Below are 26,411 nucleotides of genomic sequence, written 5' to 3'. Positions count from 1 at the left end.
GCTGCAGGGTGTACTACCTGGCAGAGCGGAGTCTTCTGCCTCCTCAGTGCAGGCTCCGCCCCCAGTGTCAGTCTCTGCCGGGGGATGACAGAGACACAATCTCCCGGGTCACAGCAGCAGGAGATGAGCTGATATGGGGCACAGTGTGAGACGTCTCCTCTGCAGCTCCGTTCAGTTGTCGGGTCACAGAGAGGACAGAGGGAGAGATGCCTGACACCAAGGCTGCAGGTGGGAGCAGCCTCACAAGTAAGAAGTAATCTGCTCCGTGCTGTGTCCTCTCTTCCCCCACATTTAACCCTCTGTTGACTGAGGGCTCCACAGGAGACACCAATAAATAACTGAATAGGTGACTGCCACTTATGTCATAGTGTAACATGTCAGTGTATGGTGGAGTACATGTGTCTATGTGTGACTAGAGTGTATTTATATGTGTAGGTATGTGTAACCTGAAGGGGTTGTTATGGAGATAAGCTATTAACCCATTGCCACTGACTGGAGTAACAGTACGTCAGCAGGAGGCAAGGGGGGTATGGAGAGGGGTCACAGACAGAGCTTTCTCCATACAGCAGGGGTAAGTATTGCAGCTAACACCCCAAATTGGTGCGGCCAAGGAGGAGTAAATGTGTAAAGGACTATAGGAGGAGGTGGGAGGACAGGAGGAGGCAAGAGGTTAGGAGGATGAGGCTGGGGGACAATAGGATGAGGCTGGAGGATGCTGGGGGACAATAGGATGAGGCTGGAGGATGCTGGGGGATAATAGGATGAGGCTGGAGGATGCTGGGGGATAATAGGATGAGGCTGGAGGATGCTGGGGGACAATAGGATGAGGCTGGAGGATGCTGGGGGATAATAGGATGAGGCTGGAGGATGCTGGGGGATAATAGGATGAGGCTGGAGGATGCTGGGGGACAATAGGATGAGGCTGGAGGATGCTGGGGGACAATAGGATGAGGCTGGAGGATGCTGGGGGACAATAGGATGAGGCTGGAGGATGCTGGGGGACAATAGGATGAGGCTGGAGGATGCTGGGGGACAATAGGATGAGGCTGGAGGATGCTGGGGGACAATAGGATGAGGCTGGAGGATGCTGGGGGACAATAGGATGAGGCTGGAGGATGCTGGGGGACAATAGGATGAGGCTGGAGGATGCTGGGGGACAATAGGATGAGGCTGGAGGACAGGAGGAGGAGGGATGGAGGATAGGAGGATGCTGGGGGACAGGAGGATGAGGTTGTGTGACAGGAGGATGAGGCTTCGGACAGGAGCAGGCTGGATGACAGGATGAGGATAGAGGACGGAGGGGCTGGAGGACAGGAGCAGGATGCTGGAGGACGGGAGAAGGAGGCTGGAGGACAGGATGCTGGGGGGCAGGAGAAGGATAGATGACAGAGGGGCTGAGGACGGGAGCAGGAGGCTGGAGGACAGGAGGCCACAGGATGAGGAGGCTGGAGGACAGGAGGAGGCAGGAGGGCACAGGGTGAGAAGGCTGGGGGACAGGAGGGCACAGGGTGAGGAGGCTGGGGGACAGGAGGCCACAGGGTGAAGAGGCTGGAGGACAGGGGGCCACAAGCTGAGGAGGCTGGAGGACAAGGGGCTACAGGATGAAGAGGCTGGAGGACAGGGGGCTACAGGAGGAGGCTGTGGGACAGGAGAAGGATAGAGGACAGGGGGGCTGGTGGAAAGAAGGGAGCACAGGAGGAGGATGCTGGAGGTGGAGGCTGGGGAACAGGATAAGGTCGCTGAAGGAGGAGGAGGATAGAGGACAGTGTGGGCTGAAGGATAAGAGGAAGCTGAGGGACAGCAGGAGGAGACTGGAGAACAGGAGGAGAATAAAGTACAGAGGGGCTGGAGAACAGGAGGAGGCTGGAGGATGGGAGGAGGTGGCTGGGGGAAGGGAGAAGGAGGCTGGAGGACAGGAGGCCACAGGATAAGGAGGCTGGAGGACAGGAGGCCACAGGATAAGGAGGCTGGAGGACAGGAGGCCACAGGATAAGGAGGCTGGAGGACAGGAGGAGGCTGGAGGACAGGAGGCCACAGGATAAGGAGGCTGGAGGACAGGAGGCCACAGGATAAGGAGGCTGGAGGACAGGAGGAGGCTGGAGGACAGGAGACCACAGGATAAGGAGGCTGATGGGCAGGGTGCTACAGGAGGGTCTGGAGGACAGGAGGCTACAGGATAAGGAGGCTGGAGGACAGGAGGCCACAGGATAAGGAGGCTGGAGGACAGGAGGCCACAGGATAAGGAGGCTGGAGGACAGGAGGAGGCTGGAGGACAGGAGGCCACAGGATAAGGAGGCTGGAGGACAGGAGGAGGCTGGAGGACAGGAGGCCACAGGATAAGGAGGCTGGAGGACAGGAGGAGGCTGGAGGACAGGAGACCACAGGATAAGGAAGCTGGAGATCAGGGGGCTACAGCAGGAGCTGGAGGACAGGAGACCACAGGAGGAGGCTGGGGGGGGGGGGTTGCCAAAGTTAGGGGCATCATACTATGGACTATGCTTGTGGCTGGGGCAATGGGTGTGGTTTAGAAAAAGGGGAGGGGCTTTTGTCCCTCTTTCTCTCGCCCAAAAGTTGGGAGGTATGGGTGTATTTGTGTGGTAGGTGTTTGCGTTTTAAACAGTTTTCTAATATTTTGTGAGAGGACTCCACACATGGACTTCCCCTTTAAGACTACTAAATAGCCAATGGCCTTCCTTTCTGCGGGGCAGTAGATGAGGAGACTATCCCTGCAGCGTGTCATGGTTACACGGAGCGGCGTGGGGGCTCAGAGGCGGGAAGAGACCGGTGATTCTCCATACACTGACTGTACTGAGGCAGCAAGATGGAGGCGGGCGGGACGTGACGAGAGGCGGGGGCTGTGCTGTCGGTAAGCAGGAATAGCGGCCATATACATTGCTAGTGAGGAGAAATCTCCTCTAATGCCGCTTACACGGCTGAGGGGACGGCAGACAGACGTAGCCGCCATGTTCTGCTGCAGCCTGATGCAACGTGTAAATATGTGACCTGCGGCAGTGCGGTACCGCACATTCACCTCACGCACCTCACACGCAGTTACCTCAGAAGATAACAATTTATCATCTTTCAGGAAGCCATTATGTAGCCTTACATTAGTGCAGAGCTGTGTGGTTATGAATTGGGTACTATATCGAGTCAATATTAATATACAAATTCCAATTAACCCCCTTACACGTTCACATGATGCATTTGAATTGTGTTTTGAAACGCGTTTCAAGCACATTGAGGCCGCGTTCCCACAATGCGTTATGGCACACGTGGTGTGTTGAACCCGCAGCACCACCCGCAGGTGTTAACCATTAAAATGCAAGCGAAAACGTTCTTAGCGTCACAATATGGCGAAACAAAGACATTTTTTCGCTGGTAAAATTCAGCAGTTCCCAGGAGCCAGTCACGTCACAGCTAGCGCAAATGCCGGTTGTGGGAGCCGACAGCGAATCCGTTCCTGGGGGTCATGTGACTTTATTGGCTTCTCACTACTGAATCCAAAAAACGAACCGCATTTCAAGCATTTCTTACGTGGCATCATATGTTGCAACTTACCCAACTCAAGCATTTTTATCTAAGGCTGCGGTCACACGTGGCGTTTTGAACCCATTTTTGGGCCTTTTTTAAGCAGTCCATCAAAAAATGCATGCGGTTTTTGAAAACGCATCAGTTTTTGACAGGTTTGACCAATTATCTTAATGCAAACTGGTCAAAAACGCATGCGGTTTTTAATGCATGGGTTGATTGACGGACTGCTTAAAAACTGGCCAAAAACGTGTTTAAAACGCCACATGTGCCATCACCCTGAAGGCTTCAACCGTGATCACATGCTGAGGTTACATTGCGTTTTGGCAAATGCAATGGAGACGCAGTGTAACCTCAATGTAACGTGACCACAGCTGAAGCTTTTGGAATTGCGTTTTAAAACAAAATGCACTACAACAGCTGAGGAGAGGAGATTTGTGTAATTACGTTGCGCTTAAATGTTTTTGTTTACGTGCGTTTACGTACTGTTTACTAGACTCTTGTGTTAACACATGAGTTTACATAGCATTTTGTAAATGGATATGTTAACAGCAATGTAATTCTATATCTCCTTTTCTCACCTGTTGGATTGTGTTTCAGAATGCAGTGTAAGCTCCTCCCAGAACGCAGATGCATAAGGCTGCGGTCACATGTGGCGTTTTGAACCCGTTTTTGGCCCGTTTTTAAGCAGTCCCTAAAAAAACGCATGCGTTTTTGGCTGGTTTTGCCAATTATCTTAATTAAAACGGGTCAAAAACGGATGCGTTTTCAAAAAACATGCGTTTTTTAAGGGACTGCTTAAAAATGGACCAAAAACGGGTTCAAAATGCCACGTGGGACCGCAGCCTTAGATAAAAATGCTTGAGTTGGGTAAGTTGCAACATATGATGCCACGTAAGAAATGCTTGAAATGCGGTTCGTTTTTTGGATTCAGTAGTGAGAAGCCAATAAAGTCACATGACCCCCAGGAACGGATTCGCTGTCGGCTCCCACAACCGGCATTTGCGCTAGCTGTGACGTGACTGGCTCCTGGGAACTGCTGAATTTTACCAGCGAAAAAATTTCTTTGTTTCGCCATATTGTGACGCTAAGAACGTTTTCGCTTGCATTTTAATGGTTAACACCTGCGGGTGGTGCTGGCATAATGCAGCAAAGACAAAGTATGCTTCAAATATCCTTAAAGGGGTATTCTCGTCTGGGCATTCACATTCAGTTTGATTAATCTGCCATTAATAAACATTTCTTCAATTAGATGTTATTAAAAAAAATGTTCCTGTGTGAAGATAATTTTCCATAAATGTAGTGGTATGGTCCCTTAGAAACGAGATGGCTTCCTCGGATACGGCCACCTCTGCTGAAGGGATTGCACAAATAAACAAAAAGTTTTTGCATATGAAATATCTGAGAATTACTACATGTCCCACAGCCGTCCTGTAGTGATGATCGCTGAAGCAAGGTGGTCAGGCAGGACTCAATAGTACATGTCTGGCCACTGCTGCCTAAATGTGATGTGGTCGTAACCGAGGAAGCTATCTTGTTTCTAAGGGACAACATGGCTATGTTTATGGGAAATTATCTTCACACAGGAACATTTTTTTTAATAACATCCAATTGAAGAAATGTTTATATATGGAAGATTAATGAAACTGAATGTGAATGCCGAGACGAGAATACCCCTTTAACTGCATTGTGACATACTATTACATCACGTATCGTATCCAGGAATTCTGTGTTACCTTGTGGAGGCTGGTTCCTGTGTCGCTCTGGTACTTCTGGTCTGCTCCAAGCAGTACGTTCTGGCGGCTCATGGGACCCTCTTGGCCAATGAGTGACTTCCTTGGACCATGGGAGGTTTTCTCTACATACAAGTGGCGTCCCGTCATCCAAGGAGGCCACTCATTGGCTCCTACCGGAGTACCGGAACATCCAGATGGATGCAGTTGTTGAAGACAGAAGTACCAGAGCAGGCTGAATGTTTCATTTGCAGTGTCCTCAATATATAAAAGGGCAAAAGAGAAACAAAAGCTTTTTTTTTTTTTTAACTACCCGTTACTCCACCCCTCACCCTTGGTGTCAACATCCCTTGATATTGTGCATTCCCCCAGCATCTCCCCTTGATATTGAGTCCCTTTTATAGTGTGCCCAACCCCAGAATCGCCCCCTCATATTGTGTCCCAGCTCCCCCTGATATTGTGCTTTGCCTCCAGCCGATCTCCCTCATATTATTCCCCCCCCTCCCCCCCAGCAGCTCCCCCTAATATTGTGGCCCTTTTATATTGTGCCAACCCGCAGAAGCATCGCCTCCTGATATTTTGGCCCCGCATATTGTGCCCCACCTCCCATCTTCTCCACCTAATATAGTGGCCCCTCATTTCTTGCTTTATAATAAAAAATTTATGATAAACACCAAATACTTACCTCTCCTCGCACCCCTGAAGCTGACCTCTTCTTTGATGCCTTATGCCGCTATAAAGCTGTCAGGCATGAGGACATGACAACATCCTGCCAGCTGCCTCCCTGCATACACTAGCCGCAGGGGCACAGAGATAATGCATCACTTCCATTGATTTAAATGTATAAAGGTCATCTTGAAAACTTAGTGTTACATTGGTCAATGATCCTCCATTCTCATAATCAGTATTTTCCAAAAGTTGGAAAATACAGATACTTTTTATTTTATTTAAAGGGGTTGTTTTTAACGTAAGACTTTCTAATGTGTTATGTTTCAATTCCTCAATATTATCCGGATATCAGGTTGTAAATATTCAGAAAATAAATAATCTTTATTTATCTTTATACACATCCTAGGGCACATATATAAACGAAATAAGACATTATAGAGTAATAAGATGATAGGAATTGGGTCCTGCACCCAAGAGCTTACAATCTATGAGGAAAACGATGAGCAATTGAAATATAAAGTACATTAGATAGTTGTATCCCTTCATTTTTGCAAAATTGAAGAGCCCTGCACAATCTCCACACGGTGATTGTCCTGCAAAATATCCCCATGAACCTTTATACAGATCAATACTAGATCTTGCCGTCAGCAAACAGGTTGGACAGAATGTGCTGTTAGAAGTTGTTGTTCCGTTCTCCATGTCCTGCTTCTTTCTCACTTTTTCAGCTTGTTTGTCGATCTCACCTTTGCAGGAGATTGTTGTCATGAAAAACCCACCGGCTGCGTTCACATGTCTGGGTTGTGTTTCAATTTCACAATGCAAAACATTGGTGGATGGTAAACTTAATTTAGTGACCAGAGCCAGGCGGCTGCTGGTAAAGCAAATAAAAAGATAGGATGTATCAAGAGAGGAATAGATTCTCATGATAAAGACATAGTTTTGTCCTTATACAAATCCCTGGTCAGACCACACATGGAATATTGTGTACAGTTTTGGGCACCAGTGTATAAAAAGGATATAGTAGAGCTGGAACGGGTGCAGAGGAGAGCAACCAGGATTATTAGAGGGATGGGGGGACTAGAATACAATGATAGATTACTAAATTTAACCCCTTACCGACATGTGACATAGCCAGTAAGTCTTTGCTGCATATTGCAGCAAAGGCTTACCGGGAAACAACCACCATCGGTGCCAGCACCGATCACGGGTGTTTTCCCACCGATCAGCATGGGCACTGCCATCTTGCCGAGGATCATCGTCTCCATGACAGCCCCGTGTCTTCCGAAGACCCGAGGCTGCTTCGTGTAAACCCATTCATTACAATGTGTTATCAGCACATTGTAATGAATGAGGAGGAAAATTCCCATATACTGCCATACTGTAGTATGGCAGTATATGATAGGATCGTACAGACAACCCTAGGTTAAACCCCTAGGTTTAAAGTACCCTAGGGAGTCTGAAAAATAGTAAAAATAAAAATAAACAAAAAGTAAAAAAAAAATTATAATAAAAAAGCATAAAAATTCAAATCACACCCTTTCCCTAGAACTGATATAAATATGTTTATGATTTTTACTGTTTATTTATGTTAGTTATCGACGCTTCTGAAAATGCCCGATCTATCAAAATATACCGGTAATAACTTTTTTTCACTTTTTTGCCATTTTAAAAAATATAAAAAATGATCAATAGGTCATACAGTCCTAAAAATTATAAAATTGAAAACGTCATCAAAAGTCGCAACAAATTACACCTCCTAAAGCTCTGTATACGAAAGTATGAAAACGTTATCGGCGCCAGAAAATGGCAAAATCCCCCAAAAATTTTTTGTACAGGAGGTTTTAATTTTTGTAAATGTATGAAAACATTATAAAACCTATACAAATTTGGTATCCCCGTAATCGCACCGACCCAAAGAATAAAGTAGACGTCATTTGGGGTATACAGTGAAATCCGTAAAATCCAAGCCCACAAGAATACGGCACAAATGCGTTTTTTCACCAATTTCACTGCATTTGGAATATTTTTCCCGCTTCCCAGTACACGGCATGAAATATTAAATACCATCATTTTGAAGTGTAATTTTCCGATGGATCAACACTGTGTAACGTAGAAGTAATAGGTTGGACTTGATGGACTGATGTCTTTTTCTAACCTTAATTACTATAGGACTATGAATGGCTGTAGACATGAGCGCCTACATTATGGGATCTGGCCAATGAAGAGACCACAAAGTGTAATGTTATCTTCTACCTACAAGATATACATTGTCATTAAGCGATGTTCCGCCCATCATCAACTCTTGCTGACCGCGTCAGACATACTCACTACTCACGTCTGCACAATCAGCATCTTTCAGGATATAAGGCCAGACATGTGCACATGAAGCGGAGAATGCCTGACGCGGTCAGCCAGAGTTGATGATGGTGGGTGGAACATTGCTTGATGATGTCCGTAGGGGGGATAATGCAGGGAGCATCGCTAATCCGGGTGATGGGTGGTTTTATATACAGGCAACGCCCCGGGTTACATACAAGATAGGGTCTGTAGGTTTGTTCTTAAGTTGAATTTGTATGTAAGTCGGAACTGTATACTTTATCATTGTAATCCCAGCCAGAACTTTTTTGGTCTCTGTGACAATTGGATTTTAAAAATGTTGGGTTGTCATAAGAATCAGGATTAACACTAAAGCTTCATTACAGACACATTTGATGACTGTTACAGCTGATCATTGTAGCCTAGGACTAAAGGACAATAAATTACCAATATACAGAGGTCCGTTTGTAACTAGGGGTCGTATGTAAGTCGAGTGTTCTTAAGTAGGGGACCGCCTGTATTTTGAGAGAATACACAGAGGAGCGGTTTCCTGTGGGTCAGTGGGGGGTACCACTCCTCTATAGCCACTCCTAGGGGACATTTGGCCCAGTCACAGAGCACATGGCAGTGAAGGGTGATATATAACATATCTTTTTTTTTTCTTTAAAACCTATTTTTTTTACAAAAACTCTTGGGCAGTGTATGTGTACACTGTATCATCTATGGGGACTGGGGCTGTGCTAAAAATGGGTTTCCATGTGACAGGTTCCCTTTAAGGGCAAGTTTGAAACTTTGGAGGTTGGTTATTAGTCTGATAGTCCGGGGAAGGGCATTCCAGAGAATTGGTGCAGCTCGAGAGACGTCCTGGAGACGCGAGTTAAGGGTTTGAATCATAATCTGATCGGTGAGGGTCTGAGTGCTGGGACCCTGACCATCATGAGAATTCTCTCTAGTTGATGTAGCACAGCACTCGGCTATCTCGGGCACTCCCATTCACTGCACTTCTTATACTATAAGTGGAGTGGTAGGACGCATGCCCTGCCACTTCATTTAATACTATGGGCATGTTTGAAATTGCCGTGAATGGGAGTGCCGGAGATAGCGGAACAATTTCCACCACTCCTATAGTCAGGCCTCCGCTTGATCAGATCAAAATAGGAGATAACACTCAAACTTGGTACAACCCCTTTAAGTAGGGGCAGTGCAGGGTGTAGCAGCTTCTTTCGATTCACATGAAAACTGAAGTAACCTGGCAACAACACTTCTAAAACTATGAAGCCATAAAAACAATGGAGGGGCACAGCAATATTTGTCCGGGCACCGCCGCCCATTCATACAGCAGGTTATTATGACCTAAGGGACACCACGTTTCTTCTGTTCTTGCCTCTTGCTATGCGATGCAGTAACGTGTTACACCTCCACAGCCTGATCTTTTCTTCTCTTACCTATTTTCTCTGTACGTGTGATTATGACACTATCTTCCTGCGAGTTTTGTCTAATTTATATTAATAATATGAGCAAGTAGATGTCCGGGAATCTGTAAGTAGTATCTATAATTATATGTATGTGTCTGTTTCTTGACCTGTAGCTGTTTTGTATAGATCTGACCGCTGGTTAGTGATTATTTATATACCATTGTATGTTGCAGAGCTCCAGTGTGATGGATTCAGAGTCTTTCCTTTAGCTACAAGCAGTTAACTATCCCTGGTGCCTCTCACTTTGCCCTTTTGCCATTTGAGAAGGGCATCGTGCCAACCCCTGGAGCTGCAGCGTTCAGCATGTTTTATATTTAGTCGGTGCATTGCATGTGTTGTGTACTGTTCTCCAGCCTGCAGGAGGCCGCAGAAGAAGTTACCGAGCAGGTAGTGCGCTCTGTATTATCTGAATGAATGGAGAGATGTCAGGAGCTGGTGGATTTGCAAGGAGTGTTTTATTTATAGCAGTCATTTGCTTCGGCTCCTGGTTTGACGTCTACATTACATTTCTGTCTTTTTGAAATTATTTTGTTCACATAAAGATACTATATGTCAGAAATGTTTATAGCAAATAGTTTGTGGCTTCGTTTCTATAAAACTTCGGAGGCTTGGCTACAGATTTTCTCCAGAATAGCGCATTATTTAGCAATGTTTTTGCTATTAAAACTATAGACGGTGCAGCATATCCTGTAGGGTTCCATTATAAGGCAGTAGGATCTATTGTTTTTTTGGATTACAATTATGACAAAGATATGAACTAAGGTCAACTGTACACACTGAAAATTGTAATTCAGAAAAAATATGCTTGTAAATCTGCAATAGATATATGCAGCCTATATGCTTGTATTTTATGTGAATTTGTATTATGCGTAGTACAATTTTGTTCCAGATTTGGATGTGGTTTTCACGGCCCTGTGTATGAGCTGAATGCCCGAGACAAAAAACTTAAAGCAAGTCCTATTCTTACTGGATATGTATCTTGGACAGTCTTTTCTATTGCTCGCACTTGGCTGGCGCACGGGCTCGCACTCTGTGGCGCACGGGCTCGCACTCTGTGGCGCACGGGCTCGCACTCTGTGGCGCACGGGCTCGCACTCGGCTGGCGCACGGGCTGGCACTCGGCTGGCGCACGGGCTCGCACTCGGCTGGCGCACGGGCTCGCACTCGGCTGGCGCCCGGGCTCGCACTCGGCTGGCGCCCGGGCTCGCACTCGGCTGGCGCCCGGGCTCGCACTCGGCTGGCGCCCGGGCTCGCACTCGGCTGGCGCTCGGGCTCGCACTCGGCTGGCATACAGAGGCTCGCACTCGGCTGGCATACAGACTCAACCTTGGGCCCCTTGTTTGCAACCCATGAAATGTAGACGTTTGTGTGCCAGGGGGCTTACACCTATGATATTACATCATTTCCAGTGAAAATCAGCATGAAATCCACACCAATACATAGATAGCTTGCTGAATTTCACAAGCCCAAAGACTTGTAAAAAAGAGAAAAAAAAGTGCACACAAGGATCTACAAAACCATGGGCAGAAATGTGACATGTTCATTCATTTATTTTCACCGATGTACAATAACATTGAGGTTTTGTATGTTGTGATGCAGAATAAAGAAAAAAACTAATACAAAAGCAATAACGCTTCGATGCCGGACGTAAATGGGCTCCGCTATCAGTGGGCAAAATGGAGCATTTTTGCTGAGACAGCATTAATATGTGAGCATAATCTTTTTGAGTGTTTATGTTCTTGTGCACCCGCACCCCTGATATAATAACAGGTCTGGACTCAGTGGGGGTCATCCAAAGCTGCCCGTCTGGTTTGGCCTGTCCCTGTGGACCTTATGAAGGGTCAGAGTTCAGACCTTGTAAATTTTGTTGTGCTGCAGTCTCCCTTGCTGTACAGAAGAGATGTCTGACCCCGGAGGGATAAAAACACCTTCTGGAATTTGTCCCTTCCCAGCTCATTCACTTTCACAGCTTTTACAACGTAGTTTACTCTTGTGTTTTGTAGGTTTGTTAGATAAGGCAAACCTTTCCCTGACTCCTTTAACACAATACGTGCTAAGGTATTAAAAAGACAAATGATGTGCTCTTCTATCATGTCAGCCTATGGCATTGCTGTGTTGGACTCCCTACCAATAAGTATGTAATCTTCATTCAAATCCCAATAAGTCTTTTGCACTCCTGTGAGTTTGTCACATATACCAGTGTAATGAATTTAGCTGAGAGAAGCCAGAAAAGTCTCTTTTGGGGTGATTTTTGTTTGCTGACTGCACCCATGTAAAATGGGAGCTGACTGATGTGTCTGGCAGCTGCCTAGTCCATTCTCCTCTTTCACAACACTTGTATGCTCTGCCCCCATGTGCATTGGGGGTTGGGAGGAATAGATAATGGCCAAACAAGCTTATGGCAGACAACTATCTATAGTGTATGGGAGCTTTCTTCCCTTCCCCTATTGTAAAGCATACCCCAAGCTCCAAAAAAGTGGTCAGAAAACAACTACGGTATGTAAAGTTTATGGCAAAACTATTAAGTCTGGCCGATAGTGTATGCCTAATCCTTGTACCTAATGTATGGATACATGTTTTTGTCCTCTGCCCTGGAACAGCTTTCTTATAAGTCACATACTTGTTACTTGTTATTATGTTGTGTCCTTCTTACATTAAATGATCTCTGTTCTTCCTGTCCCTGCAGGGTAACTTTTGTGTGACACCTCTGGGTTAATCATTGGCCCCAGAACAGATATAGCAGCCTACCTGGAAGAGGACAGGGAAGAAACTCACAGCTCAGCAGAACACAGGAAAGACTGGCAGAAGCTTTTCCCCTCCTCTCGCTGACTGACTGTCTCCATTTACCAACGTGGGGGCTCAGACTGTGGCTGGGAATCCATCTGTGAGGCGTGCTGCTCTATATATATATATCTATAGGACTGAGCCTGCTCTGACATCTTTAAATGAAGTTCTAGTTCAAAGTCTCTCAGAACACCCTTCGGATACAAGGCAAGATGGGAGCACAGGGCCAGGGATATGGATACTACAGGACGGTCATCTTCGGGGCCATGTTTGTGGGGTACACCCTGTATTACTTCAATCGCAAGACCTTCTCTTTCGTCATGCCATCTGTAATGCAGGAGATAAAATTAGACAAGGATGACTTGGGTAAGTGGCTTTTGATTTGCTGTCTACCCCTATACCTTACTGTGTGCATAGGTCCATGAATGATCTATCTATATATAAGCATAAGAGCACTCTATAGGCAGGAGTGTGCAGGATTACCCTTACAGTAATTTATTTCTCCATGTAAGTATAAAGCCAAGCTCCACTATTTTGCTATAATTTGCAGACCTTGCAAAATATAGCAACGACCAACTTCAGTAAATTGAGTAGATCTTGCGGGGACACTTAGTTACCATCACTGATTCTGCTTTGTTAATCATATAATTTTCCATAAAAGTAAGGCTCTCTGCACACGTTGTGGATTGTTGTCAGGATAATATGCATAAAATCTGCATCAAATATGCGCAGTTTATATGTGCGTTTTTGATCCAGATTTGTGTTGTGTGATGCTTTTTTGGCATGCGTTTTGTTTCACCTGAGTGGTGCAGATTTTCACATGCCCATAGATTTTAACATTAAAAAAAACATGCAAAAATACGCTAGGACGCACAAGAAAAGTGACATGATCATTACTTTATTTTATTTTTGCATTGAGCAACATTTTGGATGGGGGAAAAAAAAAGTACCATCAACATTACTATTTCCAAATGAGATTTACTTCAATGCTACTGTATTATGCTACAGATTTTCCACAACAAAATCCTGGCCTGCTTCTAAACGCTTATTTGACTGCCTCCGCATCACATTGTATACAGGAAAGGAATGGGACGCACTGGTCATAATCACAGCAGGTTATTTCGTAGAAGATTACGGACTTCCATCATTTTATAATAATAATCTTTATTTATATAGCGCCATCATATTCCGTAGCGCTTTACAAATCATAGGGGACAAGTACAAATATAATAAAACATGACAGAGCACAAACATTCGTATGGAACAAGAGGAGTGAAGTCCCTGCTCGCAAGAGCTTACAGTTTATGAGGAGGAGTGGGGAGACACAAGAGGTAAAAGAATATATAATGGTCAAGCCATTCTTCTTATTTGCATGAGAGTAATTGAGATATATTTTGGGTACAGAATTGGGAGAAGTTGTCCTATGGAAACACCTGTAAAGCCAACCTTGTATTGGGGAATAAATATATCATCCATATTGGTCTGATCGCTTGACTCCACCATTCATGGGTCCTGTTCCTTCGTCTGGATGGACATGTAACAAAACACATGGTATATAGTGACCACATTCCTCCTTTACAAATAGCTTCTCCTTGCAGTCTTTGTCATGTGTGGAGCTGATGCCTGGAGCATCTCTAGTTACGTCTTGATGTAATAGAAAGTGCTTGTTGTTGTGACCTTGTGTTCTCCGTCATTTCTACACATTTAAGTGGAATCTGTTGACTGTGCAAAACTGCTGACAATTTTAGTTTGTGAACCAGGAGATCTGGAGCGACAGGACTGTTTGTATTCCATATTTTAGTATACTAAAAAATATTCTATATTCCAGAATGTAATCTTTTCCAGGAGCACTAGATATGTATCCTCACACTGCTGTACTGTCTCTGCATTGAGCTGTTCCAATGCTCCTAATATGTGGTCCGAATAAAAAAAGGTTGCATGATTTTTATTGAATACAACAGCAATCACTAAGAGTGGAGGAGAGAGGCTGTACAGCAGCTCAGTGCAGAGAGCGGAGAACACAGCAGTGTAAGTACATGCCCTAAGTGCACCTGGCTTTAGGGGGCAAGTAAATTTAATCTCTGATGAACCCAAGGAGAGGGCTAACATGAACTTATTTTCTTGTTATAACTTCTTCTTTCCTCCGTAATAAGTGAGCATGGTTTGGCATGGCCTGGGAAGAGCACAGCAGTGTGAGGAAACACCCCCAGTGCACATACAGAAGCTACAATCTTGGAATATAAATGCATTTTTCACAGTCACACAGATTACACAGCTCTCTAGGACAATACCTAACTACTGTCTGCAGCTTTGTATGTTGAGAACTAGTGACGTAGTCCCAGAAATGTAATATGTATTCCTTGTATATAATTAGTATATGGAAGGCTGAGGAAAAGTCGGCTATCAGATTCCTTCTCACTGCTTAGGAAGGGCCTGTTCACTCCTAGCACTGATGGGTGCCATGCATGTTTGACATCCCTGTGGCCTAGTAGAGCATATAGAAGGGAGTGGTTGCGGAGGTATCCATGCTATATTACTATTAGTCTATTTCTATATGCACACTTCTCATCGAGGATTTTTTATTGATATATGTGTAACCAGTTATATGTCGTCCTCAGGTCTTATCACCAGCAGCCAGTCCGCAGCCTACGCCATTAGCAAGTTCATCAGTGGGGTCCTGTCTGATCAGATGAGCGCTCGATGGCTTTTCTCATCGGGTCTCTGCTTAGTGGGTTTAGCAAATGTCCTGTTCTCCTGGAGCTCCAGTGTGACTGTATTTGCCATCCTCTGGTTCTTTAATGGTCTCGCACAAGGGCTTGGTTGGCCCCCATGTGGGAAGGTTCTTCGCAAGGTAAGTGTATTTTCATTGTTTTCTCTTCTAGTGTGTTAGAAGATCAGTCTGTTGTTCCCTGTCCACACAAAGACCCCCCCCACTAATCACAAGAACTGATGATCCCCTAAATTCTTGGCTCAAAAGTGCAGCAGGTCAGGGGTGGCCTGTAGCACCAGTGCCAGAGTACGCCTGTATACTCTTTAGACTTACAAAGAGGACTGTACAACACAATCACAGTCATTTATACAGACTCCCACATACATAGTGCAATCTCTTCACTTGTTAACTGGAGCTTCTATGCACTTTCTTCCAAATACAGCACCATGCCTGACCATGGTTGGTGCCAGTATTGCAGATCATCCCAACTCATATAGGGATGAATAGAGTTTAGGTGCAATACCACGCACCACACATGGTCAGGTGAGGCGCTGTTTTTGGAAGAAAGCATATGGCAGTGCAGTATATGGTGGTGATGTAAAAGTAAGGGATATTATATAGCAGTGCAGTATATGGTGGGGATGTGTATATATATAAGGGATATTATATAGCAGTGCAGTATACAGTGGTGATGTATAAGTAAGGTATATTATATAGTGCAGATTATAGTGGTGATGTGTGTGTATATAAGGCATACTATACATCACTGCATATATGCAGGTGATCTATACATTATAATAAATGGCCTGTGATAACCACTGGATACAGCTGGTATTAGGTCTCCATGTCCCTGTAGTGGACAGGATAGGGCATGATTAATGTGACAGCGGCATTATTGTGACCTTTGGTACAGGGGTTACACAGAATCTGTAGCAGAATAATGGTAGGATGTTTAGTTGGAAAATGTTGCATTTTAAAGGAAACCTACCACTTGGGATAGGGCTTATAAGCAGCACATGCCGTGCACCAGCTCAGGGTGAGCTGGTGCCGGCACTTATCTCCGTTATGTTTTTAAACAGTTTTAAAGTGTTTTAACAGTTTATTGATGTTTGATGTTTATAACCTTACTAGCCACTAGGAAGTGGTAGAGCGCATGGTGCGCCAAGCGCGGACCTCGGTGCGGGGAAGCTAGTAAGGATATAAATATTAATAAAATTTTAAAACGGTTTAAAAACATAACGAAGATAAGCGCCGGCTCCAGCTCACCCTGAGCTGGTACACGGCATGTCCAGCTTATAAGCCCTATCCCAAGTGGTAGGTTTCCTTTAAAGGCAGAAACTAGACATTAATATTGTATGCTCAGATAATTTCCCCTTAGGCTGAACTTTTATATTACGTTATGTTCTTTACAAATACTAAAGCTAAACAATGAGCATTTTAATTTCCTCTTTGGTAGTTGAAGTGCAGGTTTTTCAGGGTTTGTAGTAGTTGACATAACATCAGTTGTTTGTTAATATGGAAATATACATGTGTACATATCTCTTTAATATATTTTATGAAATAATCTCTACTCTTCTTATTTTCAGTGGTTTGAGCCCTCACAGTTTGGCACATGGTGGGCCGTGCTGTCTTGCAGTATGAACCTCGCAGGAAGCCTGGGTCCTATTATCGCCACTCTGGTAGCAGCTAGTTACAGCTGGCGCAGCACCCTGTCCTTCTCTGGTCTCATCTGCGTGGGAGTCTCAGTTCTCTGCCTTATACTCATCAAGAATGAGCCGTCTGATGTGGGGTTAAAGAACATCGAAGTAGGACCCAAGAAGGGAAAGAAAGGTGAAACGCATCTTATTTTGCCCACAGTTATTAATAACATACAGAAAGCCTACGAGTATTACATGTCACCCAATCAATCTGTTTTGAAAAGAGGAAGAATGAGTTGATAACATTTTCTCTGAGGAGAGTCTAGTGGCTCTGTAAAAGCTGTATAAATCTGTATAGATTGAGCTCCCCCTAGTGGTGGCTGCAGGCAGACAGAATTTAGTCAATTTGCCATCAAATATACTCAGTTAGCCTCAAAAAGGTATGGCCTGTTTTCTTTACTCTTCTTCTTTAGTCAATTCTGCATTTAGTTTTATGAGTCGGAAATTGCAAAACTTCCAGCACTTTTCTAGACTGTGAATGGAGCGGCAGGTCATATGCTCAACCTAAGGCTTCCTTTAGTGAGTCGAGGACCCCATTCACATAGACTACAGGGGTCCGTTCTCTTGATTGGCGGAGGTCTCAGGAGTAAGATTGTAATCCCCTATCACCTATCCCCTATGTATACAGTTTAACAATGCAGCTTGGGACAACCCCTTTAAAGGAAATCTACCACCAGGATCAATGATTGTAAACCAAGCACAATGACCTGGTGGTGGATGTCCCCTCTGGCAGGATCTGCTCTTCTTTAAAGTTCCTATACCCCTGTTTTAAGAAAAAAAAGGTTTTAAAAATGATGCAAATGAGCCTGAGGGGCTCCAGGCTCCATTGACACCTATAGAATCTGGAGACCCTCAGGCTCATTTTCATTATTTTAAAAGCTTTTTTTTTTTTTTTTTAAACTAGGTCATTAGAAGCTAAACAAAAGAGTGGGGAGCACACAGTATGTCAGTATGGTTGGTTTACAATCCTTCATCCTGGTGGTAGAGATTAATCATTGTGGCCTCATTCAAGTGTATGGGCCAGCTGCAGTCTCTTGTATACTAAGAGGCCTCGGCTCTGAAAACTGGGAACATAGAGCTATACCAACACTAAGACCCCTATATTTTCAGGATGATGGGCCAGAGATACCAAAGATTGGACCTGGATCACAGTGAGGGTGGGAATGAATACATTTCCAGTAGCTGAGCCTGAGTAATCTGCAGCAGGAGCTATTTACACTGCTGTGATCCCCATGTGTTTATCCCCGTAGGTTGAATGCACATGACCAGGAAAACCCGAAGCTAGATCCAAATGTGTTTCATGCAGTTTTGCTTGCAGATTTTAGATCTCAGAGCAACCTTTAGAATTGACAGATTGCTCATGAGATTTTCTTAATTTCATAGACTTGAATAATGCTTTATTGTGCTACATGGATAATCATTTCATAATGTGGACTCTGCGCATTTGTCCTTAGATGCTCAATAGTGACTTACAGCAACAAACTAACAGGCAATATATTAGACTTTACATGCGTATTATTGCGCCAACTCTTGCTTTTGCACATTGAAAATATCTACATCCATTCCCAGGAACACAGTTTCTGAAATTGTCATACAAATAAATCTGTTTGCAGAAAGAGTTTAAAAACAAGTGTCCTGCCAATAAATAAAGTTAATTGATCATTTATGAAAATTACAGCTTGTCTGACTGCCAAATACATCACAGCTACAATATCAATTCACAATGCATCACATCACAATGACAATTAGCAGCTGAATAAATGTACCATAATTTGTGCATTAAAGGGAATGTGTCACCACTTTGCTTTTATACTTGTTAAAACCAGATAACACGACATATTACATACTTCATATTTGTGTTATATATAAAATACTGAGAATTTTAGACAATTTTGAATATTACAGTCACTCGGACCCTATACTTCAGTTATATGTGAATCCCCCTGCTCCTGTTTTGTACCAGGTTCCCAATCTGCAGATGAGACGACTCTGAGTGAGTTCCTGCTTTCTCCTTACCTGTGGTTGCTTTGTGCTGGGTATCTGGTGGTCTTTGGGGTGAAGACATGCTGTACAGACTGGGGGCAGCTCTTCTTGATTCAGGACAAAGGACAGTCTGCATTAATAGGTAAGTGATAGATGTAGATGTCATTTTCTTCTTCAACCCATGTAATTTATTATAACACTTACACAGGAGAAATAATCAGACGATATAAATAAGTATGTAAATTATTAAAGATTTGAGATCGCGTTGACCATAATTTTTGTACGTTTTTGAACCTTATTGTTTTGTCATACATGTATATAAACACTTTACATAGTGTCCTGTCTGCAGGGAGCATGTTACAGAGCAGGAGGGGCTGAGCAAATTATATATACTGTCCTACCTGCAGGCAGCATGTTATATAGCAGGAGGAACTGAGCAGATTGTACATAATGTCCTATCTGCAGGTAGCATGTTATAGAGCAGGAGAAGCTCAGCAGATTGTATATAGTGTCCTATCTGCAGACAACATGTTATAAAGCAGGTGGAGCTGAGCAGATTATATATAGTGTTCTACTGCAAGCACCATGTAATAGAGTTGAGTAGATTATACATATTTTGCTATCTTCAGTCAGCATATTATAGAGCAGGAAAAGCCGAGCACAGTATTTTATGACAACACTATGGGGTGGGGTTCTTAAAGAAATCTTGCCAGTTAAACTTACCCACACTAACTAAAACTATCTTTGAAAACTGCTATTATACATCAGTACACATATCCCTATATTGTTCCTCCCTATTCTTGAAAAGTTCCACAATACGTTCATAAAGTTGACTCGACCTTCTTTGCAAATTACCTCGTGTTAGTTCGACCATCGTCTTTCCGTTGAGCTGAGTCCAGCATATTTAGGTTCTTCCTGCCCAGCCGCACCTCCAGCTTCTTGATGGACAGGGGTTGCCGCTTTCTCTTCACTTGAGTCACCGTGTGACTGCTCAGCTCCCTCATTCTCCCAGGAATGAGAAAGACATTGGCTCTATGTGACCTCCTGAAGAGAATTCCTGAGAGAGGGAGGAATGAAGAAGTCGATTTCTCTTCAGGAAGTCACACACAGCCAATGTCTCCCTCGTTCATGAAGGATGGGGGAATGAGGGAGTATAGCTGTTACACAGTGACTTAGCTGAAGAGAAAGCACACCCTTTGTCAATCATAAAGCTGGAATTGCGGCTGAGCTGGAAGAACATGAATATGTCAAGAAAGATGATGATCAGTATCGCATCGCATAGATGGGGAGTCAACTTTACGAACGGACTGTGGAACTTTACAGGCATGGGGAGGAAGAATATAGGGATAGTGTTCAAAGATAAGATTAGTTAGTGTGGGTAAGTTTATCTGACAGGTTCCCTTTTTATATTGAATATTATATGAAAAACCTATGGGGAAGATTTATTAATCCTGACGCTTCCTTTAATCTCCCCTGCGTAGGAATGAAAATTCATCTGTTTCAATAAGAGGCATACTGATTCCCAGTCTTAAATCAGCCGTGTGAATAAGTACTGAATTGCTATTTATGTATGAAACCACCACTATGTTGAATATTGAAATATTTAGAGCTTTTTACTTGTTTTCAGGAAGCTCTTACATGAGCGCCCTGGAGGTGGGAGGACTGATCGGTAGTATCGCTGCCGGATTACTGTCTGATCGGGCAGTGGCAAAAGTAAGAATTATTGCAACCATCAAAAAAGTGTGTTTCTTAAAAGCTTGAAAACAAGACAGTGTATTGTACAGTGTCATCCCACAGGACAACTGTGGATCCTGGACAAAATGGTTGTTTGTTTGAAATTGATTTTACTTGGATTAACCAGTTTCTTTACTTACCTGATTCTTTCCTTGGTTGCCATTAGTCAGGTTTGAAGAATTATGGCAACCCCCGGCACGGTCTACTCCTTTCTATGATGGCTGGAATGGTTGTGTCTCTGTTCCTGTTCCGTGTTACGGTCACTCCGGGATCATCGAAGGTAACAAACAATTGAGGATGTATATACATATGATTTCTGTATCCAGTAGCTTCACATCTAGTTCATGTCATTATATACCCGTCCTAGTGCAGTGCTTGCTTACCTCTCATCTTCTCTCTGTACTGAAAAATGTCTACTCTTCTCTTCTTTGCTGTTCACGTTCTCTCAGGTTGATGGGATCTTGTCTCTCGCTCTCCAGCCTCTCGCTGAGATGTCAAATCTGACCGAACAAGAGGTTTCCTATCTTTTTCTTTCCGTTTTAAAGTCTGTCAGTAACTTCTGGTGTTCTCTGCTTTGGCTGCTTGAAACTTTTCGCGACATTCATTTTGCAGCTGAGCCCGATTCCAGTTAGATGACCTAAGTCTAAGTTATTCATATGAAAATCTCACAAACCCCTTTAAAGGAAATCTACCGTCAAAATCCATCATTCTAACCCATTCACACTTACTCATCGATTCAGGCATTGTGGCTGTGCTAATATTCTTATATTTTTTTTATCCATTGCCTCCTTTCTCCTAAAATCAGCTTTTGACATTATGCTGTTGAACCTGAAGGGCTAAGGGGGTGGTTCCCAGGACCACTCTGTGCTGCATATTTACAGACTGTTCCACTGTGCTGCAGCCCTTCCCACTGCATGCTCAAACTTCCTGTGCTGCAGTGAGATTACATCAGGCAGAGTGACAGGGAAGGGCTGAGGAAGCATAGGGTTGGGGAGACAGTGTAATAGCCTCTGAAGCTACAGCACGGTGGGGCTCTGGTAACGCCCCCAGAGCCCTTCAGGTTCATTAGCATTGTTTTAAAAGTTGATTTTTGAAGAAAGAAGACCCTGAATAACAAATATAAGAAGATTCCTAAAGTCACGGTGCCCAGATCTATGAGTAAGTGTCCCTGGTTTATCATGATGGATTTCCTTTAACTGTAGGTCCTAATAATGTAGTTGAAGCAGAGACAGCACTAGGGTGATGTGATGCAGGTTGTGATTCCTAAACACACCATCAAGCACTAGACAAAATGTATATTACATTATCAAACCCAATGATTTATGAATATATCAGAATTGTTGGCATATTATACGAGGATCTGCTCAAAAGGTAAATCCTTTAATATACAGGAAACTACAGAGCTCTAGCAGTACAATATACAGTATACCAGGGCAGCACCTTTGTAATGATATTATGGTTATGTGTATTTTGCTGTTGGTAGCTGATATCCCTAGCAGGATCTCCTGTGTATCAGACATGTGCTCACTGTTTGATCCTTGTATTCTATACCCCCTGTATGTGTCTATTACTTATTTCCGATATTTTCGGGATTCATGATTGTTTCTATCTTTATGACACATATTTTAGTATACTGTATTCAAGAGTGTAGCATAAGGTGAGTGATGGCACATCCTAAATGTTGTGGCTGTCAAAAATCTAAGGCCTCATGCTCACAAACTTTGTTCTAGCGGCTAGCACACGGCCCCCATGTATTTATATGGGCTCATATATACACGACTGTGTTTTCTCATGATCCGTGTGTGAGCAGCTCCTATTCCTGCCCAAGTTTATCATTCGGGCAGACTTGGATCTCAGACGCCAACTGCATACAGTTTACAAAGGACTAAATAAGAGCTTAGCCGGTTGTTAGCATACATCGCTTTATGTCTCAAGATCTCTCTATATTTCGGATGAATGTAGTCTGTCTCTTCAGTGCGGGTTATGATGGGTAGTTTAGAGACTGACATGTCACTCACCATATGCATAATGACCATCTCATTGTTTTACTGCCTTGTTTCTCTTACTACATTAGGTGTGGATTCTGATTCTAGGAGCCATCTTTGGTTTTTCCTCCTATGGTCCCATTGCTTTATTTGGAGTGATCGCTAATGAAAGTGCTCCCTCCAACTTCTGCGGAACGTCTCATGCAATCGTGGCCCTGTCCGCTAATAGTAAGTATCAATACGTGTTCTTATCCTTTCTAGGTATTCATATTTTCACGTGTCATGAACCCCCATCTATCACTACAATAAAGCTACATTAATAATTATGTAAGCTTCATAACAAAAATCTCCCAATTTTCTTGACGCATTCATTTCTGCTCAGAACTTGGTTCTAATGACTTATATTTTGTGTCCCACATCACGTCACCAAATCTAATCATTGTGTAAATAACATTCTGTAAAACATGAACTAAGGCTTGATAATACTATGCTTGATAATGGCTCTTTGGATGAGCTGAAACGTTGCACCTTATTTTGCCATTGGTGAATAAAGATCACCTTTATACTTACCGGAGTGCTGCCTCATTGCATTTTTTTGGATATCTGTACTAAGGCCTGGTGCACACGACTGTATGTGGAGGCCGTGAGATAGCTGCAAAAATGGCAGCTAGTTCACTCCCACCGTAGAGGTGCGTTGTTTCACTGCATCATAACCGAGATTTTAGGGCAGGACCTCTTACTGTCTGTATTTGGAGCGCTCCCCCCTTCCTTTCTCCACTAGACCGAAAACAGTCCGCAAACCAGATTTTGCACACATTCTTGTGTATGAGGTTTTACTGGAAGCAATAATTTTTACCAAAAATTTGTCAAAAAGAGAGTTCCATTCCCGATAATTTCCTGTCTCGTTGATACAGAAGCAGAGAATAACCCCAGACGGGAATGTGTGGTCCGCTCATCTCTGCTGAGAACCAGACCCTACCTAATGCAGGATATAAGTAAGACTTGTTATAGATGAAGAGTATAACATGTTTCCCTTCGTCTGTTTCCTTCCTAGTTGGAGGATTCCTTGCAGGATTACCTTTCAGCACAGTCGCCAAATACTACGGTTGGGACACGGCTTTCTGGGCGGCTGAGGTATCCTGCTTAGCCGTCACCATCGTCTTCTTTCTGCTAAGGAACATCAAGACCAAGATGGGACGTTTACCTAAGAAATCGGATTGAGTCGCATTTCCAGAATCCTCCCCAAACTACACGCAAGAACACGAAAGGACAAACCGGGAGGAGGGTGGAGGGGGAGTGGATTCTGAATTATCGGTAGCGCTCATTTCTGAGTATTGTAGGATTATTACAGCGTGTGCCAAGCAAGTTATATGGCCTTTTACCATGAAGACTCTGGTGTCTCCCACCAGAAGGACATCTCTTCAGTCCTGTGCTCCCGAAAATAATCATGTCACCTAACATTTCTGGCTGGAGGAAAACAGATTTTCATCTCTATAAACACTTGGGACGACTTCTAGGAATCTTATTGTAGTCTGAAATCTTGAAGTCCCTTTACATTTCATGCAGAGTGATGAGCAGTACAGCGCTGATCTCATAGTGATATATGCAACATAGTATTTACCGAAATGAAGAATACTCTCCAAGGTTTGGGTTCAACCTAGGACTTCTCTCCATTATATGATTGTATTATTAGAATTGCTTCTATTTGTAACTATAGAGCTTAAAACAAAATTTGGTAATGTGGAGGAAATTACACAACGTAACATATATACTCGTGTATAAGCATAACGTTTTAAATGTGCTGAAAAACCTCACCTCGGCTTATACACGAGTCAATAAAAAAATAAACTTACATACTCACCTTTGGGTGGTCCCGATGCTCGGCGCGGCTCCTGTTCTGTCTTCTCCGCAATGCTCTTATCACAGAGGCTTCTCATTTTTCTTCTCTCTGCTTTAACAGCCGGCACAGCCGCAGCAAAGCGCATGGCCGGGTCTCTGCCGGCTGTTACAGCAGAGAGAAGACAGAAGAGGAGCCGCAGGGACAGGAGCATCGGGACTGCCCGAAGGTGAGTATGTCAGTTTATTCTTTTAAGTGCTGGGCAAACTGGGGGCAGGCTGTATACTACAGGGAGCTGGTTGGCTATATATTACTGGGGGCAGGCTGGCTATATACTGGGAGGCTGTGACCAATGCATTTCTCACCCTCGGCTTATACTCAAGTCAATAGGTTTTCCCAGTTTTTGGTGGTAAAATTCGGGGCCTCGGCTTATATTCGGGTCTGCTTATACTCGAGTATATACAGTAGGTGTTTTTTTTTTCTCCTTTGTCAGGAAAACCTTTCCTGTGGTCATGTAATGGACACAAAGGTGTATAGCTTTTAAGGCTAGTACTGAAAATGGGTGTGGTCTATTCAGGAAAGGGGTGTGTCTTCTGTAAAAGTAGCCATGGTTTATATTACTCTGCCTTGCAACAAATTTTGGTGTATTTTCAAGCCTAAAACTAAGCCGACTAATAGTTAGACAAGACCGTCTTAAACCTTATCAAGCAGCATCAGACACTGGGGAAGAATAGGACTGTCTAGTGTAGTTGTGCACAGTATATATCACCTCTGAGGAATACACAACACACGCAGATGGGGTTGTGGAAACTCCGTCACACAAAAGCGAAAATCAATCTCAAGTTATCCACGTTATTTACCATGGATTTCACTTTTTAAATGATGCATTGATTGAAATCCATTATCAGATCTGCAGCAGAAGCCTCATGTAATTTATTCATTACATTTGGATAAACTGGACCTTAACTAGTTGTGCACCGACGTGTCCCGAACATAAATTGGATAAATTTGTATCCATTAAAGCTAAACATTTGTTAGTTTTCCATTTAATGATAGAGAGCAGAGATCTTCAAAAAGTTAAAAAACTAAATCTATGGCGATTGATATTGAAAATGGTGGACAATAGGGAACTTCAAATCTTGGGATTAATGTGATTCTTAATGAAGTTTTCTTTTTAAATTAGTACTTGCCTTGGTATAAATACAGATGCTGACGGTTATGGGCGGACCAGGCCCCTCCGTATGAAGTTTAGGACCCTTACATTGTTTTGGTGCAATATAACTCTACATACATTGTGCAAATAATAACTTTAACTGGAGTCTTCTTTGGAAAAGTGCAAGACCTGGGAGAAACTGGATTATGGGCAATCCTTATAGGAAGGCACATGGTACAATGCACAGAATGTAAAGTCATGATGATCTTGTAAGTTATGACAATAAAGATGAAGGATTCAGAAATGTATGTTAAGGCTCAGTGTGAAAAGTGGAAGCACCTTGAATACAGGACAATATAAGCAGAATAGCTCTGGATTGTCAGACAGCAATCACTACAACACTGAACAATCCATGTTAATGAAATCACCTCTTAGTTTTTTTTTACAAATTCAGCTAGTGACTAAATGATGCCCTGCTAATGGCTAAAAATTGTTTCCTTCACATCCCAATACAGCCAGGTTCCATCAGCGAGTCAGAGGGGACTCTGCCGCGTTCAGTGACCACTCCCATCCTCAGTCACTTCTACTCGTCCCAATGCCTCCTTTTCACCATTCAGTACTTCCTGTCATGTGACCAGGGTGATGTCATCTATGGTCCTTTACCCACTTACGTGTGCAACATCTACTACATGTATGTATCTGATGACATAAAATCACAGAAGCCTCCATGGAGGATGGGGAGGAGTAGTCCATGGAGACCGTGCGTAGGTGCTAGATACTCTCTCCCAGAAAGGCTTAATTTTATCA

The 26,411-nt window shown here is 43.6% G+C and overlaps 1 protein-coding gene across 10 annotated transcripts; it reads left to right on the top strand.

Annotated features, from left to right (window-relative positions):
- On the top strand, positions 1 to 25,912 carry SLC37A4 (solute carrier family 37 member 4). Of its 10 annotated transcripts, none has more exons than XM_072155667.1 (10): positions 1 to 228; positions 12,408 to 12,871; positions 15,124 to 15,356; positions 16,802 to 17,045; positions 18,876 to 19,037; positions 20,523 to 20,608; positions 20,796 to 20,909; positions 21,079 to 21,144; positions 22,704 to 22,842; positions 23,669 to 25,912. In XM_072155667.1, exons 2-10 carry the CDS (start codon positions 12,718 to 12,720, stop codon positions 23,833 to 23,835), a joined length of 1,365 nt encoding a protein of 454 aa, XP_072011768.1. In that variant the 5' UTR covers positions 1 to 228; positions 12,408 to 12,717; the 3' UTR covers positions 23,836 to 25,912. The 10 variants fall into 10 exon arrangements, with proteins under 10 accessions (XP_072011768.1, XP_072011761.1, XP_072011763.1 ...); XM_072155660.1 differs by having other exon boundaries at positions 1 to 246; XM_072155662.1 differs by having other exon boundaries at positions 1 to 346.
- Positions 25,913 to 26,411: the final 499 nt, after the last annotated feature.

The sequence above is a fragment of the Engystomops pustulosus genome, chromosome 6 (assembly GCF_040894005.1).
Source record: "Engystomops pustulosus chromosome 6, aEngPut4.maternal, whole genome shotgun sequence".
In the NCBI taxonomy this organism is placed as follows: domain Eukaryota; kingdom Metazoa; phylum Chordata; class Amphibia; order Anura; family Leptodactylidae; genus Engystomops; species Engystomops pustulosus.
This window is presented reverse-complemented; position numbering and strand designations above follow the sequence as displayed.

Excerpts from the sequence above, each read along its gene's own strand:
- SLC37A4 (XM_072155667.1), top strand. The coding sequence starts at position 12,718 with ATGGGAGCACAGGGCCAGGGATATGGATACTACAGGACGGTCATCTTC. Across the intron at positions 20,609-20,795 it reads CTGATCGGGCAGTGGCAAAA|TCAGGTTTGAAGAATTATGG; the intron begins GTAAGAATTATT and ends GGTTGCCATTAG. Across the intron at positions 22,843-23,668 it reads CGTGGCCCTGTCCGCTAATA|TTGGAGGATTCCTTGCAGGA; the intron begins GTAAGTATCAAT and ends TTTCCTTCCTAG.